Source organism: Sander vitreus, chromosome 14 (assembly GCF_031162955.1).
Source record: "Sander vitreus isolate 19-12246 chromosome 14, sanVit1, whole genome shotgun sequence".
NCBI lineage: Eukaryota > Metazoa > Chordata > Actinopteri > Perciformes > Percidae > Sander > Sander vitreus.
In genome coordinates this window covers 26,652,580-26,671,173 of record NC_135868.1, presented here as the reverse complement: position 1 = coordinate 26,671,173, position 18,594 = coordinate 26,652,580, and the positions used below count along the sequence as shown (strand labels likewise).

The 18,594-nt window shown below is 42.6% G+C and overlaps 1 protein-coding gene across 1 annotated transcript in view; it reads right to left on the bottom strand.

Moving 5' to 3' along the window:
* Positions 1-18,594, bottom strand: part of epb41a (erythrocyte membrane protein band 4.1a) — a 72,185-nt gene that overhangs the window by 21,585 nt on the left and 32,006 nt on the right. The window contains exons 12-13 of the mRNA XM_078267897.1: positions 16,897-17,144; positions 4,060-4,230 (exon numbers count right to left, since the gene is read on the bottom strand). Coding sequence (XP_078124023.1) covers positions 4,060-4,230; positions 16,897-17,144 — 419 coding nt within the window. The remainder of the gene's footprint in view (positions 1-4,059; positions 4,231-16,896; positions 17,145-18,594) is intronic.

Below are 18,594 nucleotides of genomic sequence, written 5' to 3'. Positions count from 1 at the left end.
TATAATGTGTCAATTATCTTAGCATTTTAGATGACAGGGAGTATTTTTAAGCTAATATCTGCACTGGACACAGTGTGGCTGATGGGGATGTAGTACTGCACACAGGGTAAGAATCTAAGAGCTCAGGGAGAATCTGGGAACAGATGGTGATGCAATTGAGACTATTTCTATTTTTCCGTCTTATATGTCATCATAACTCCTAGCATTCAGCAATAATATGAAATTACTAAAATTGTGCCTCAGGCTTTCAGCAAAAAAGTGCTATTATGGCTGAATTCTCGAGTATTCAAAAGGAATATGTGATTATTCTGCAGGTCCTAATGTCTGGGATAGAAACTGTGTCTTCAGGTTGTGGGTGGAGGAGAGCCTAGAGCCGGAGGGAAATACTTGCAGGTCAGAGGACTGAGATCCTCTCTGACCGTCAGGGTCATTGTCTAAACGCACAGGGAAGGGTGGAGGAGGCTGTGGGGAAGAGGAGGGAGTCGGTGGGGATTTGACTGGGGAAACAGGCCCAGACTTTAATGGGGAAGGGAAAGAAGATGAGGACAGAGGTGGCAGAGAAACATGACAGAGACACAGAAGAACACATAAAAGACATCCAGGGAGGGTTGGAGGGTAGGACAGATGAGGGGAGGAGGGAGGGTCAGTGCTACTAATCATTGGTCTTTAGCTTGTTTTCTTGTGTTCTTTTGCTCTCCAGTCTTTCACTGAACATCTCAGGCACAAGAGTCATGCAAATACATTTTCAGGATTAATCCAGCAGATGAAGCAGGATGACGAAGCTCGCAGCAGCCATTCAGAGAGCGAAGGCAGATCCAGCACAAAGGCGCCAGTATGCTTCAAACAAAGCGGCTGTCAGATTGTTTACTGGTGCCACTTTCCAATGTGGTTTTTGTGTGTCCAACAATTTTTGGAAGTTTTGCAAAACCAACAATCACCCCTTCACAAAGCGATTGGACAGGTGTGTGTAAGTAACCGAGTATGTAGGATTTACATTTCTTACAACCTATATATAAAAAATTTTTACACAACTATTTTCGTCCAGACAGTCCCAAAGTGTGCGCCCTTGTCCCCATTGATATGAACATCACCTCATATCCGTCTCTATGGCTGCAAGCTTTACACCGTGGAATGTCAAAATGTTGCCGTTCAGAACAAGTATAAACACTTTATACGCAGTTGGTTTGAAGCATACTGAACCCTTTAGGTTGCAGCCAAGCACAATCTGGTGATATTGGAGAGCTGTCTGTTAACAGAAGGCCATGGCCATAGCCTCAGGGTGCCATTCTTTATATTGCTCATAAATAAACGCTGGACAGTGTCCATTGACTGCAGCCAGACTGCAGTAGCGTTACCTCAGACATGCCCCCAACCACACTGTATGCAGGTACTGAGGACACCCTCCCCTGCGCGCACACACACACACACACACACACACACACACACACGCACACACACACACACACACACACACACACACACACACACACACACACACCATCTCCACATCAGCACATCTAGAAAGATTGTGTGAAAAGGTGTGTGTATCTCTGAGACTGCACTTCCAGTCATGCTACAGTAGTGGAATGATATGGAGACAGCCAACAGCACCACTCAGTGGACACTTCTAGATGATAAAGTGCATTGTGGACATCTGCCATATTCCTCATAGACAACAAGATATTTATGTCCATTACTACACATATGTGTGTGTCTTACCTATAATATTCTTCCATGCAACATATTAACATTTAAAATAGTGGGAACATACAGTGTGACTCCTGATAAGACCTAATAACTAACCATACAAAGTAAGCAACTGCCCCTGGGCCCCAGACCTTCAGGGTCCCCATACCTTCAGGGGCCCCAGACCTTCTGGGTCCCAGACCTTCAGGGCTGCAGACCTTCTGGGTCCCAGACCTTCAGGGCCACAGACCTTCAGGGGCCCAGACCTTTAGGGGCCCCAGACCTTCAGGGCCGCACACCTTCAGGGGCCCAGAAGGTTGTCTTTGTGGTGATAACTGGGTGGTAATTTGATGAATTTAATTAGTTTGGTAATATGCACTTCTAAAACTCAATCAAAACGGAAAGAATCATATTTTCACCAAATCTTGAAGTACAATTTTAAGGAGGGGCCTTGGGTTCAAATTGAATTTGAATACCATAAATATTTAATTTGATATTATGGATACATAGCGCCTGTTCTTAAACAAATGTGTGTTTAAAGGCCCTGCGCAAACACACAAACACAGACGCTGAATCCTGAAACTGATGCAGCTAAATGGAATTCGTCATTCGTTTGATTTGTGCTTTTCCTGTGACATACAAATGTCAGTAAATCGACTTGACTTGTTAAGGGACTTTAATCAAATGATCCCAGACTACCTACTGACTCACAGTACACTCAGGGCTGGGCAGCCAACAGCGCAGAAATACTGCTTGGTTCCTGGCGCTCTGGGCAAAATGGGTTGGGGGAATATTTGGTGATACCTCTTGTTCCTGAGTTAAGTTTAAATGCACTAATTAGCTGTGTTTACATGGACCCTAATATTCCACTAATAACCAATAATAGCCCAATCAAAATCAAAATGCCTCATGTAACAAGCTGAATTGGAAGAGACTGGCCTGATCGGAAGGGTTTAGAGGGGTGCCTCTAAACCTTTGATACACGTTCAATACGGAAAATATTAACGCCTAATAACCATGTAAACGCCTAATCCAATGTTTGCCCCATGTGGGTGGAACATTATTGCTTCTTGAGAGACAGAAACATGGTGGGAGCAAAACTAAACTGTTGTTGGAGAACGATTCAAAAAAGATTTAAAGAGCAGATTAGATGCACGGCCAGTGGAACCAAGTCAAAAAAGTTCAACTGTTATGAAATACTTATCTTATCTTAATTATCGATCACTTTATTAAAACTTGAAACACTTTTATGTAAACAGTTCAGTTGGAATCTCTAATCAGAATGATTTTAATGGGACTGAAGGAATATTGTCTATGTAACCACAGCTATTCAGAATCAGAATCAGAATCAGAATGGGTTTTATTGCCAAGTACGTTTTTTAACACATACAAGGAATTTGTTTTGGTGTTTTTTGTAAGTGGCTTTGGGCAAAAGCATCTGCAGAATGATTGTAAAGTAATGTCAGGAGTCACAGTGCTCAGAGAGCATTCTTTCTTAAAAGATACACGGCCGGATGAAAAATCCCGGAGATCATTTAACTACACTGCTCTGAAGGCACTCTATTTGTACGTCCAAGACTGATTCACTTTTTAAATGATGGTTAACTAATGTTAACCATCATTTAAAAAGTGAATCAAGTCAGGGATAAATCATCAGGCATTTATCTTAAAATCATTGACTTATTCTTGTAAAGGGAAAAAAGGGGAGAAAATCTGTGAGCAGACTATTTTTATATTTGTATATTTAATTAATATACAAATTAATAAAGTGAGTGTACAGATTGGCTCCGTTTAGGAATCGGTGTGCATGAATTAAACTGTGCAAACAGACTGCAAACTGAGCTCCGAGTTAAGGGGAATCCCTGAACATCTTTACCCCATAAAAATGGGGAACTATAATTTTTTTTTAAACATTTTAAATAATGCAATAAAGTATTAGATTTCATTGCATTCATTCTTGTTATTATTGTCCCCTACTACAGTACATGACCCTCAGAGGGATCTGTCCAGGTTTGATAAAATGCATGAGACACTAACTAGCTCTACTGCGAGCTTGATATCTAACTCAATCACTGTCTCAGTCCTAGTGGGTTTACTTCCTGGAAATCTAGCTAAAGCTATCATTAGTGAGGAACTGGCTGCTAATTAGTTGGCTAGCATACAACGTTTAAACCAAGAGGATCAGTCTGACATTTAAGCATGAGTCAGATGAGAAGAATGTGTCCAGCACAGAGACAGGACAGGGCTGTGAAAGCAGGGGAAGCTGCTAGCTTAGCATATCATACCAACAGACACAGTGATTTCAGTCTACACTCTATGTGACACCGTGGATGCTATCAGCAGTGCGTGTGCAGCGTGTTTTCCTGGACTCACCGCTGGCTGTAGCTGGCCGTTGATGCTCACTGTGCGGAAAGGCGAGTTGGTGGACAGTCGCTTGTCCCACTCACTGGGCCGAGGCTCCGGCACCGACTCCATGAAACTCCTCTTCAGCTCACTGACGCTAGTGTGGTGACGCATGATCTCGGTCTGGGTCTTATCCAGGTCCTTCAACCAGAACGCAACAGTCAGAAGAGGAAGTGGGAACAATGACGGTAGGATGATAGACAATGATTGAATCAGATGTGAAAGAAAGTAAGAGGGAAAAGAACATAGGACCATATAGAAAACGAACATATACAGTATATCGGTAAAAAAAGGTGACAAAGATCGGAAAAAGAAGCCAGGACAATCTGCCACTCTTTCAATATGTTGATAAATGATTTTGTGTGATACTTCAGAACTCTGGACTTAGATGGAGCCTGTCTATTCCCAATGACATGCTGAGGTCGTGGAAGAAGAAATTTTTCAGACAAACCAGACCGCAGACTGTCTCCTGTGATCGCCTGATGGTGTTTCTCTGAAAAACCTGCTCTTATATAGAGAGTGTGTTGGAACCAAAGCAGGGAAGGTGAATGGTGTGCACAGCCGGACATAGGCAGCATGCCAGGAAAAGGACAGGCAGTCTGCACACTGAATACTGCAAGCTCACAAAGATTTCTGAAAATCAAGAAAGAAAGTGCAAGAACTAGAAAGGCTATGGGTTTTAACATATAATCCAACATTATACAAATGTATTTCCTTCTGTTTTCATGGTTACATATATGGTGTTTAGGCTCCTGTGTTGTTATTTAGCCCCATGTGATCTCCTTACAGCAGGCAGAGCTACCATGTTGTCTATATTCTGTATACGGCCACTTTGTATTCACATGGATGTTGACCTGGCGAAGTTTGCTGTATTCAATGTGCAGACTTCCTCTTCTTCCTCATTGAATCATAGCTATATTCTTATGCTCTCCTTAATGATTGAACAGCTTAACAACGACTGAATGCTGAATGATGCAATCTTGCTGGAAGCTGAGCTAGGCTAAACCCGTCCTGGAGCTCCAGAGAGAGATACAGCAACATCTCTGTACACAGAGAGGAAACTGATCGGTTGTTCTTCAGGGTTTGATGGTTAGCAGGCTATTTCCCAAAATGTCCGATTGTTGTTTTAGTCTGAAACAGTAGTGTGATAGTGGGTAATCTACTGCACATTTCAATGACTTTTTATAGGTGCTATGCTGGCAGAATGTGTGGCAGACTGAACTGGAGAAGCAAACAGTACAGACACATGAAGAGAGGGCTGACATGGACCAGTAGCAGTAACGGGGTACAGTTTACTATAAAAACTCTGCAGCGCTGCAAAGATTGCTAATAATAATACTAATGATCGCATTGCATGACTTTGATTCACTGACAATATAACATATAATAACTAATGCAGCTTCAAAAGGGAAATTCACCAACATGTTTCCAAGCTGGAAGAACTACATGTCATCCCTCTCTCTAAAATTATTTAAACCAGCACAGGATGGCAGACACACACACACACACACACACACACACACACACACACACACACACACACACACACACACACACACACACACGTGCTACAGTTAGATTCATGTAGCACATTAATCAAATGAAACTAAACTATAACCATGATGACCAATGACTCTGTTGGTGACATCACAGACATACATGACTGGAAAGGAACAAGGAAGTAATGTCTTTTCTGGTCACAACAGGAGACATAATGACCAGCCGGTTCCAGGGATCTGGTACTGAGCATGCTCACTGAGACACAGTGTTCATGTTGTTTACACCTGTGCTTTTCCTGCTTTGACGAATCTAAATGTCTGCATCCTGGCAGAACAGCAGAGCAGGTAGTGAAACTGAAACTCCTCTGTGGCTGGGACACAGGACATTCTCAGTCTTTAACTATTGTGCATAGCCTACAAAGCACCACTTTTTAAACTCCTACGCCTGGAAGAACCGCTGTGTGATGTCGTCCGTGGTTATGGAGGAGCTTCATCAAGTCTGGGAAAATAACCCCGATGATGTCATCAGGGTTATCCCAGCTTGGGGTTCGAGACTTCAAATTGGGGTTGTTGAATTTAAAAGATGTTTTCATTTCTAAAATCATTCCCCCTGACTGATGAGAACCAGTAGTTGCTTATAGCTTATATACATTTTGAACATCTACATACATCTTTTAAAATTGTATGTTTTTGACCACAGTAAGGCTTTTGTATATGTCATACAGACAGATGGTGTGCAGAGAGAGTTCGGCGGAGAGTTTCAGGATCCTCCCTCAAGAAAAAATGTGTTTTCACATCATTTTGGATAATAATTATTACCATATCTGTGTCTAAAACAATGGAAAAGCTAGAGCAGATAATTACGGTGGCCCTGAAGTGCAAATCACAACAGCAAATAGAAAAACGCAACAGCAAATCATAAAACACAATGGCAAATAGGAAAACACAACGGCAAATATGAAAACACGACAGCAAATAGGAAAACACGACAGCAAATCATAAAACACAACGGCAAATAGGAAAACACGACAGCAAATATGAAAACACGACAGCAAATCATAAAACACAACGGCAAATAGGAAAACACGACACCAAATAGGAAAACACGACAGCAAATAAGAAAACACGACAGCAAATATGAAAACACGACACCAAATAGGAAAACACGACACCAAATAGGAAAACACGACAGCAAATAAGAAAACACGACAGCAAATATGAAAACACGACAGCAAATCATAAAACACAACGGCATTAACTTCTACCGGAAAAGGTAGGGCCTATCTAGTAGAGGACGGACCCTCCTGATTGGACAGACGGACTGTCTCTCTGTTAAAAGTAGGCGCGTTTTGTGTTTTTCACCTCTACTTCCTGTTAAAACACAGACAGTCCGTCTGCCCAATCAGGAGGGTCCGTCCTCTGCTAGATAGGCCCTACCTTTTCCGGTAGAAGTTAATGCCGTTGTGTTTTAAAATTTCTTGACGTGTTTTCATATTTGCTGTCGTGTTTTCATATTTGCTGTTGTGTTTTCCTATTTGCTGTTGTGTTTTCCTATTTGTTCTCGTGTTTTCCTATTTGCTGTCGTGTTTTCATATTTGTTGTCGTGTTTTCATATTTGCTGTCATGTTTTTATATTTGCTGTCGTGTTTTCATATTTGCCGTTGTGTTTAATGATTTGTTGAAGTGTTTTCATATTTGCTGTCGTGTTTCCCTATTTTCTGTCGTGTTTTCCTATTTGCCGTTGTGTTTTCCTATTTGGCGTTGTGTTTTATGATTTGCTGTTGCGTTTTTCTATTTGCTGTTGTGATTTGCACTTCAGGGCCACCGTAGATAATACATAAATAACACGCAAAAAGCTTAAAGACAAAACTTGCTAAAGAAGTCCACTGGGGACCGACTACAATCATTAGATCTGAGGAAAGTCTATTAGTATGTCACGGCATCTATCTTCCTATTGGCTGTTCTGCATGGCTACCTAGTGACAAAGACTGCTAGCTAAAGGCTGTTTTATGCTTCTGCGTCCAATGTACGGTGTACCCCCGCAGACCCCTCTGCGTCGCCGCGAACCCCCCTCCAAGCCCTCCGCCGCACCTCCAAAAATTTGTAACTTAGCGTCGAGGCGACGCAGACCGCAAGGACTGTGATTTGCCAACTCGTCCTGTGTGTTGATAGTCTGGGTTTCAAGCAGCCGACTGTGGAGAGTAGCAACATGCTAGTTCACTGAGTTTGCAAATAAACTCAGACATATTTTGGTTACAATGACGGGGTTATCTGTTTGTAAAGTGTCTATATGTCAGTAACGTTTTGAAATTAGCACTTCGCCAGCAAGCAGTACTTTGTGGGCAGTTGTGCTACAGTTTGCTTGCTAACATAACATAAACTGGCTGGCAGACACCTCGCAAATAACCTCTGACTTATCACCCCCTAGCGTTATGGCGGTGAAATGCACCGCGATGCAAAGCAACTCTTGACGCAGAACTTCGAAAGGAACGATGGCGTAGCTACGGCGTGGAGTTGACGCAGAAGCATAAAACAGCCTTAAGAGGGAAGGATTGAGAGAGCAGCTGTGTTGTTTGTTTCAGCACCAGCGGCCAAGCTGCAGTACCAGTTTAAACTTTAAAAAAAGAGACATTTTTCCAATCATGTTTCATGAAATGAAAACATGAAATGACAAAGACAACGACAATGTGAAGTAAAGCTACTTGCATGAGAATCAGAGAGGAAAATAGTGCATGCCAAGCCTCTAGGGTTAAGCTGGAAACATGCAAGAAATGAAAACAAACAGACGTGTCAAAGCAAAAACAAACCAACGGCGGCATGCAGCAAACAGCCAGAACACAGATGTGAAGAGTGAAGATACCAACCTCCAACATTAAATTGCTATGTCTGATATAAATAGTTTCACCCTCAAGTTTCTTAGCTCTTTTCTGTGGAAAATCAGGAAAAAGGAAGAGCTGGTTGGAAATATTGCAGAATTCATTCAAACATTTGAATATTTGATTTGCAATGGACTCCAATGAGCAGCACCGGCCATGGCATGAAGCACACAAAATGGGCTGTGGGGCTGCAGTTTCCAGCGTGGCCAGCTGAGCAGGGGAAGGTGAGGAACTCAGCCACACACACACACACACACACACACACACACACACACACACACACAACCAAGCAGACACACACTCGCTGATGGAGTGGAGTCACATGCTGTGCATGCACAGGCTGCTGCAGTGTATAGGAGCAGCGCTGTGTGTCTGCTATCACTGCAGGAATCATTCCCTTTCCCTTCATTATTTTCACATTTCAATTAGGGGTGTCACGGTTCTCCAAATCCATGATTCGATTCGACTTTCACTTTTCATTTTTTTTAGCAGGGACGGCAATGCCACAGTAAGAGCCACTAAATGGCAGACTGGTACTATATAACATCAGTTTGAGTTTCTCAGAGTTTTATTTAGAGGCGAAATTGAATGCACCATTAGTTTAACGAGGGTCACATGACTTCAGAGAAGCAGGAGGATCTGCAGAGCATTTCAGAGATTTTATCTGCAGAAATCTCTGTGTGCATATCACATGAAAGTGAAGAGGGTTTTCTGCAAGAAATGTGAGGAGATTTTGCGCTGATGTCCAGGATTAGTTTTGATAGTTTGTATTTTGTTTAGATCTTGTACGCTCTGAAAATCTTTAATAAACAGACCTTGATAAAAAAAGAAGAAAAAAATTGTGACACCCCTAATTTTAATATGATGGCACCATTAATATTATCATCCAAATTCAACCTGCAAATGCTCAGCTTTAGGCTGACATGGTCTCTTATTCAGACAGAGTCATTTGGAGTGGTGTTTGTGGTGAAACGGAACATCAGCTGCTAAATGTGTTCAACTGTCTAGACCAGTGTGTCTCTTCAGTTCATCACACCATAAAGTAATATAGCTACTGTTAGGGAGAAATGTTGTGACATGTTGAGAAAAAAGTCAGAATGTTACAAGAATAAAGTCAGAATTTTCACAGAAAAAGACATAATAATAATAATAATAATAATAATAATAATAATAATAATAATAATTACTTAATATAGCTTGTGATTTTATATTTCTAGAGTAGAACTGTGTGATGATATGCTTAGATTGGGTCCATTAGACCAGTGGTTCCCAAAGTTGGGTCCTCAGCTAAAAGGGGAATCATGTTTTTACTAAGAGTCTAATGTCTGCTCAGTGTCTCCAGGCTGGGACAGTGTCTAATGTCTGCTCAGTGTCTCCAGACTGAGACAGTGTCTCCAATATGGGACAGTGTCTGATGTCTGCTCAGTGTCTCCAGGCTGGGACAGTGTCTAATGTCTGCTCAGTGTCTCCAGACTGAGACAGTGTCTAATGTCTGCTCAGTGTCTCCAGGCTGGGACAGTGTCTAATGTCTGCTCAGTGTCCCCAGACTGAGACAGTGTCTAATGTCTGCTCAGTGTCTCCAGGCTGGGACAGTGTCTAATGTCTGCTCAGTGTCTCCAGGCTGGGACAGTGTCCAATGTCTGCTCAGTGTCTCCAGGCTGGGACAGTGTCTAATGTCTGCTCAGTGTCTCCAGGCTGGGACAGTGTCTAATGTCTGCTCAGTGTCTCCAGGTTGAGACAGTGTCTCCAATCTGGGACAGTGTCTAATGTCTGCTCAGTGTCTCCAGGCTGAGACCGTGTCTAATGTCTGCTCAGTGTCTCCAGGCTGAAACAGGGTCTCCATGCTAGGACAGAGTCTAATGTCTGCTCAGTGTCTCCAGGCTGGGACAGTGTCTAATGTCTGCTCAGTGTCTCCAGGCTGAGACAGTGTCTCCAATCTGGGACAGTGTCTAATGGCTGCTCAGTGTCTCCAGGCTGAAACAGTGTCTCCAGGCTGGGACAGTGTCTCCAGGCTGGAACAGTGTCTAATGTCTGCTCAGGGTCTCCAGGCTGAGACAGTGTCTCCAGGCTGGGACAGTGTCTAATGTCTGCTCAGTGTCTCCAGGCTGAGACAGTGTCTCCAGGCTGGGACAGTGTCTCCAGGCTGGAACAGTGTCTAATGTCTGCTCAGGGTCTCCAGGCTGAGACAGTGTCTCCAGGCTGGGACAGTGTCTAATGTCTGCTCAGGGTCTCCAGGCTGCAAATTTTTTTTTTGCAGGATGGTAGGGGAAGAACCCGCCCTACTGTCCCTCTGAATGGCTAGTACTCGTTACCTGCTCTAGTGGGATTGGTTATGTTTAGGCAAGAGGAGTGGGATTGGTAAGAATGTCAGGGTTAGCCAATCAGGGATGAGTTCCCTAATGAATATTCATGAGTCTTCCCCTACCATCCTGCAAAAAAAAAAAACTCACCTCCAGGCTGGCACAGCTTCTCCAGGCTGGGACAGTGTCTCCTTTTCTGATGCCATAAACATGGCTTTCATTGCATCTGTGAAGCTCATCTCCCATGATGCACCAGGGCACTGCTGGAACTAAAACATGATGCCAGCGTTTGATTTCATTCCACTATCCTAATCTATGGCAATAACTTCAGGTCTTCACAACCCCATGGGACACATACGCTGACAGACTGTGACCTGTCTACTATGATGGGGAATTCAAATAAACATCTTATTCTGACTAAGTTTAGCATAGAATTATGACTTTATGACTGAAAATATTGCAATTTCCTTGTACTGTTACGGCTTACTTGTCATATCATTATGATGTTGATCACAGCAGACACATATTTATTAACTCTGGGAGTTCTATGTGGAATATACTGCTAGCTCATAACTATAATGCACCATGAAAACATCAAGTGTTGGCTTTATTGTTATCATTTCCCAATTCGGATTATGTTCCTACAGTACAAAGCTACAACCTGCCTCACACACACAAAGCCACAACTAAATCATTTTTGGTCACAATAACCAGAAACATCTGCAAATTCCTGGACGGACCGATTCAATCAGCAAAAATAGCTCTTTTCTTAAACAGAGATCCAACACATGAGAATGTGGCCCGACCAAAGGTATGCTCCCTCTTACCAACGCTATGTTGTGAACAATATAGCTGCATGTTTGCTTCTGGAGAAGGAGAAACCGTGTTTTAAACAAGAAAACAGATACAGGGAATGGCAGTGACACAATAATAACTTGTACAATGGATTCATTTCTCTATGGTTTGGCCAGGCTCTTGTACATGTATGGGACATGTACAAGCCTTCACAAAAAGACACACAGCCAGAAATCATAAAGCAATCGGGAGACTAAAGCACCGGGTGTCTCTGCAATGGAAGAGCAAGTGAAAAGTATCTTCATGTGGAAGTGATGAAGGGATGAGGATGATGCTAACCTTCCTCACCCGCACCATCTCCGTCTTTGTTCTGTCCTGAGGAGAGTGCTGCTCCACCATCACAGGAGAGACACAGTTACTGTTTGTTAGGCTCCCACCCCAGTCCACTCAGCAACAAAGCATTTGTTACACAGTAAAAAACATGTCATAGACTTCACGTGACACTATGGACAACTGATGGAACATAGGACTTCATCATCTCAACTATACTGAAGAAAAAAAAATGGTTCAGTTTTAGTCAAAAACTGATATTCATGCAAAAACATTTCCAGTTGTATAGCATAAATTCAAAATGATGGCCAGATGACCAACGTGAACAAATAAAGGCAGGTTCCTCAGAAAAAAGGAGCAATTATATGTATTAAGACTGCTTATGATAAAGTCAGCATAATGGACATTTCCACATCCAGCTGTGGGCCTGTTGCTTTAGACAAACTACAGACTGGGCTTCAAAATACGGGCACGAGTACAGAAGTAGATCGAGAGAGACAGCCGCCCCGCTCTCTCTCACTGATCAAATATAAACCAAGATTCTGTTACTGTACTGCCTATTTCTCCCCTCTAGTGTTTGCTAGGGCTGCAACTAACGATTATTTGGATTAGTTTTGGTCTCAGAAAATAGTGAAAAATGTGGATCAGTGTTTCCCAAAGCCCAAGATGACGTCCTCAAATGTCTTGTTTTGTTCCACCACTCAAAGATATTCAGTTTACTGTCACAGAGGAGAGAAGAAACTAGAACATATTCATATTTAACACACTAACTTCACACAAGTTTCACTGTTTATACATAAAGAACGACTCCAACTGATTAATGGATTATCAAAATAGTTGGAGATTAATTTAATAGTTGACCGAAATATATTCCAGCTCTCCGTTTAACTGTTACATGAGACTGATGGTTACCAGCCAGCAGGGAGCGTTACTAGGCAGGTGTGGCGCAGTGCATTCTGGTAGTTGTATGTTTTCTACCTTCTGATCGGAGCGGGGCTGAGCAGGTGACGGGGCGGAGCGGGGCGGGGCTAAGCACATGACTGGGCTGAGGGGGGCTGAGCATGTGACTGGGTGGAGCAGGGCGGGGCTGAGCATGTGACTGGGTGGAGTGGGGTGGGGCTGAGCAGACTGGCGACAGGTAGGCCCCTTTCACGTTTCCGTTTATCTGTAACGGGCAGGCAAACTTTGGAAGCCCTTAGACACCTAAAGATAATGTCAGGTTTTCCAGAGTTGGGGTTCTGCCATGACATTAAGTCATTAAGTTACAATAGTGTTAATTCTAGCAAAAGAGAAATATAACATCGTATATGACGTGGTAAGAGAGTATTTAGATATTAACATAGTTCAGTATGGTATGAGCTATGATATATAGTGTAAGGTGTAATGTAATACTAACTGTAATACTTCTCATACTGTACTGTGTTCATATGTTATACTCTCTAAAGTATGTTATTTGTTCTTATTTCATTTTATTTTGACGTCTCTTTCCCTGAACTTCTTTCTGTCTCTGTGCTGCTGAATGTTCCCTCTGGGATCAATAAAGGCTTATCTCATCTTATACTGATCAGAAAAGATTTATGGCAATATTAGATGTTTACATTATTTTACATGAATGAGAACTTACACTTTGATTCTTCTCACATTCCAATTGCTGGATTTGATAAAAACAGACATTTTGTCTGGCCAACAATAACTGAACTGACTGCTCCCGTAAGATGTATTATATCACAATATATATGCTGATGTCAAGATATACAATCACATTTATGGTACTTTAGGGTTTTATCAATACTGCTGACTCCTACAGAGCAGGGGACAGAATACGCTTTGAGCCACCGGAAGGCTTGTAATGTGAAAAACCTTTGCACAAGGTATTCAGAGCGATCAAAAAAACCAGCAACAAGAAACACCTGGAACTAATGAGCAGAATAGTGAGTGTGACAGGGCTCTGCTGTGGAGATGAACATTATGCTGACTGCAGCAGTCAGTGCACCGTGTACACGGGGAAACATGGAGGGAGGGGGGGCAGAGCAGAAAACAGGGAGATAAGGTCCTGATTCTCTCTGCATTTCTTAAATAAAGGCCACTATATGATCGTTTACAGTACGCATCATAGATTTCTCTTCTTACTGAGTTAAACTCTTTTCTCCTTTGTTACCCTCAAAGACACAGTGCATGCTGTTTTGCCAAATGTTCGAACTCACTACGTATAATGTAGCTTTAGTTTTGTCTAGTTCCAAGCGGTTCCAACACGGTTTCAGGCTGATCATGCATCAAGCAAACAAACCTGGCTCTTTTTCTCTCTCTTCCCATTGGCGGTGGTGACAGAGGGCGAGTGTCTGCGCTCTCTCCGGGCCACTGTCTGCTAGCACAGACAAAGCTCACACATCAGGATCCATTCCTAGCACAGCCAGGGCTAAAAGCTGTCCTTTTGGTCAACACCGGCTACACTGACACTAAATCATATACAGAATGTTCCTCCCATCATATACACTACAGTGAGGAACAGGCTCCATGTGAACACTAGTTATAGTTAGCAATAGTTCAACATTATTTTGCAAAGAATCAAAATGTGGAAAACTTGCTTTGAGATCAGCCATTAGCTGTGACTTGCTAAAAAGAGAGGAAATGTTAATAACCTGTAGCAATGAAGCAAGAGTTATTTATGCAACTACGGTTCTATGAATTCTAGATGACCATCAGAGGCTTCCATGCAGCCTATTCCAGTGCAGTGGCTGCTTGTTGTGAAATGAATAATTGTGCTTTTTTATGTATTTGAATGTTTTAATTTTTTTTTTTTTAAAGGTTTATTTAGGTAGGGACAGATACAAAAAAACGTAGATAAACTTCAACAGTCATCTGATGTATGTATCTTAGTGTTTTTAGCCGAAGCTAATTCTCGACCCTAGTAGGGCTTTTGGTTACAAATAAAAATACAGATTTACATTATTATTAAAAATACAATAAAGATGAAATAAAAAGAAATGAAATGAAAATAGAAGGAAAGTATACAATGAGAGCACAGTGTAAAAACTAAATATGAGACCAAGATTGTTCCCGAATTAGCCACAATTTGTTTTTGTTTTTTTTAAAAGTGGCTAATGTTGGGATACATTTCAAGTGGTCTGGCAGAAAGTTCCATAATGTTGCCCCATTTTACTGAAAATGCAGTTTGGGCAAATGATGTTCTACAGAAAGGGATGCTACAATTGCCTTTTAACGCTGCTCGGGTGATGGTTCTGGTACCACTTTGTTGTTTTGTTATTGTTCTGCAAAGGGGAAGGGGAGCCGCGTTATTTAGGCATTTGAAGACCAATTTAACAAAATGCAGGGAGATAAAATTAGCAAAGCTTAAAATCTTATGTTTGCTTAAAATTTGGCAGTGATGATATCTTATTCTCTTCTTGTCTAGGACTTTCAAATATTTCTATCTTTCTTTTATTTCTCAATTGTTTCTCTCTTCAAAAACAACAGGTTAATGGGGAGTGAAAGTACTTCTTCATTACAGAGAGCAGCCGACTGCTAAACAGGGTGAGCAACACTCCGATCCAATCAGCTCCTTCAGTAACCAGACACAGGTTAATAGTACGGACACTTACAGAATGAGCGAGCAAACGATGTGGAGCGACAATCGCGACAAAGGAAGTTTACCCAACAGCAATTACACACAGTGGGGAGCATCTGCTCTGGAATCACAACTAAGAAAGGAAAACAATTTGACAAGTGAAAGCAATCGTCAGAGAGACATGGACTTACTATAAAGAGGTTGTCTACCACTGAGGGAAAAAATAAATCATTTCATAAATAGCCGGCGCCGGCTAATGTTATGCTGATCACTGTAGGCGCTAACACTTCCACTTCAAACTGTACTTTAAAGTGCTCATATTATGGTTTTTGGCTTTCCCCTTTCCTTTATTGTGTTATATATCTTCTTGTGCATGTTATAGGTTTACAAAGTGAAAAAGCCCAAAGTCCACCCCAAAGGGACCATCTCCAACAGAAAACACTGTTCACAAACTGCTCCAAACAGCTCTGTTGTAGTCCAGCCTTTACTTCGGTGACAAACGTGCGTCACTTGGTAACACGTTATAATGCTCGCCTAGCTGCTAGCATGGCACACCCTCATACTCTGCTTCTGATTGGGTAGTAGTCCTTACCTAGCTACTGCGCATGTACGACTCCCAACAACAAAAAGTGTGATGCCTCACTCGGTAAAACAGAGAGCTCAACACACAGGATGAAAAGGGGAGCTGCAGCAATGTGCATTACAACAAAAATGAAAATTTTTAAATTAAACCATGTAAACCTATTCGGATATTTACCTCTAAATACAATTATGAACCTGAAAATGAGCATAATATGAGCACTTTAAAACTAACAGAAAGAGAATACTTAGTGTTCCAGTTGAGTCAGTGTAGCCTTGATGGTCTTATCGCAGCCTTCAGAGCATGAAACCGTAGCTCCAACCACGCCGTTACAGGGCTATTTGCCAAGAGTCTTTCCAAAGCTTTTAGTTTCATCTTGCAGTCCTAGATTATTACAAGAAGATACAAGGGACATCTTGATGATGGCATGGGCTGCCCGACATCATCGCAAATCACACGTGACGTTGTTGATATTAAATACTTGACCTACGCAGGATGGGTAACAACTATAGTGTAAAGCACTGCCTCTGGTGGTCAGGAAGAATTCATTTTTAGTCAAATTACATTTCCGTAAACAGTAGACTCACTTCACACATGCAAAACCACATGACTTTCCTTCTTGCTGCACCTTCAAAGTCAAACTCAGTCACTCCCATGGGGCCAGGCACATTCCTTACATTTTACTGTAAACGTATGGCACCCATACAGTGACTAATTGGGATTGCATTTCTTTATTAATACCGTCTTCACTGTTGGTGATTACTGACTGCAGAGGCCCTGTCCCCTCCCCTTTTTGTTCAATAATGTACAGAGTGAAAACTTGATGGCACCTAAAGCCCATGTGCTGGCGTGTGTCCCCTACCTTGATGTCTGGAGTGCCCTCTGGTCTGGGGCTGTGGCTCTTGGTGAGTTCGGCTGGCTGACCCTCTGCCTTCCCCGCTGCCTTCCTGTCTGCAGAGCGCTGGCCTTTGGCTGTGGAGCCATCATGGTGGTCAGAGCGTGGCAGGGCGGGTAGCAGCGGCGAGGGACTCCCTTCCCCCGGAGACACCGCACACATAACAGGGGCGCTGACTGGACGAGTGGATTTATTGTCGGGAGTTGATGCCATGGCTGGAGTGGATGGAGAAAAATTCAAAAGTTAACTCTGACCAATAAGTGTGTTAGGCTCATTTCCCAGCATGGCCTCCCTAAACTTCCTGCAGATTTCTGCATGCTGTTGTTTGATGCTGCGTTAAGATGTCATTCAGTTTCATTCACCTCCTAACATTAACAACTGATCATGTCCATCCATTTATTTTCAGACACATATCAGCACTTCTCACTGCTGTTGGCCATGTGGCCCAGTGAGACAGATTCACTAAACCCATCTGGGAGAAGTGTATGGTGGCCCCTGGGACTTACCAGGCTACATGGGATATAAGAATGAATGAACGACTGAATGAATGAATCGTTTACTTCGTTTTACATTATAATGAACAAAGCATGACCATTGTTTGAACATGCGATTAACAAAAACATTATTAAACATGTTTACACCAATCCATTTCATACGATAAAAGAGGAACAGGCTTGTGTTTGCCCCCCTCCCCCATGCAGCGTTCAGGTGTACAGTTGACTTCATTGTAATATGTAGATATAGATATATTCTTCCCATGAAATCATCATTTTTTTCTTCTAAATTAGTTAAGCTACTCCACAATCTTTCTAAGAACCCCCTGGCAACTGTAGAAGTCCCCCCCCTGGGGAACACGTACCCCTGGTTGGGAAACTTAAGGTTACGACGGTAACCCCGGTTCTCCGATAGCATGAGTGAGGTATCTCACATATGGGTACGCCTCCCCGCATATTCCTCAGAAGCACTTTCTCACTACGCCAGCCATGATTGGCTGGCCACGTCTGACGCAAGGCGCACAAGGGGCAGTCCCTTATATAACCCACAGCCAGTGCGCCATACCGTCATTCATGGTAGCAACCTCTTCTCGCTCCACGCAAGAAGGGTGGTCCGGTGAGATACCTCACGCATGCTATCAGAGAACCGGGGTTACGGTCTTAACCTTAAGTTCTCTTTCAAGCATTCGTTCGGTATCTCACATATGGGATATGTTTACTCCCGTATTGTCGGACACAACCTCGGTGAATAGTGACCTTTCCAATCATACCAACGCATTCTTCGTCCCCGATGACTCCATACTCAAAACAGTATGATCCAGGCGAGGCACAGTAACGTTGTTGTCTCACTGTCTTACCATTTAAACCCACATGACATGCAGATATAGCGGCCAGATCAACTTTAATTGTGGAGAACGCTTTTCCCTTATCCAGGAGAGTTTGTAGGAACGTTAACACAATCCCTACTGAGCACTGAAAGGGCACTTCACCAGCAGACGTGCACCAGTCTTCAAACACATGCCACTTAGCTCATGAGGCTATTAATGTTTTTCATGTTTTGCACCACAGAATCTTTTGAATGCAGTGCCCTCGGCTCTCGGCCTGGATGCACTGATGTGTAAATTTGTATTGTTTTTTAACAATACAGTGTTTGTGCTTATGACAGTGGAAG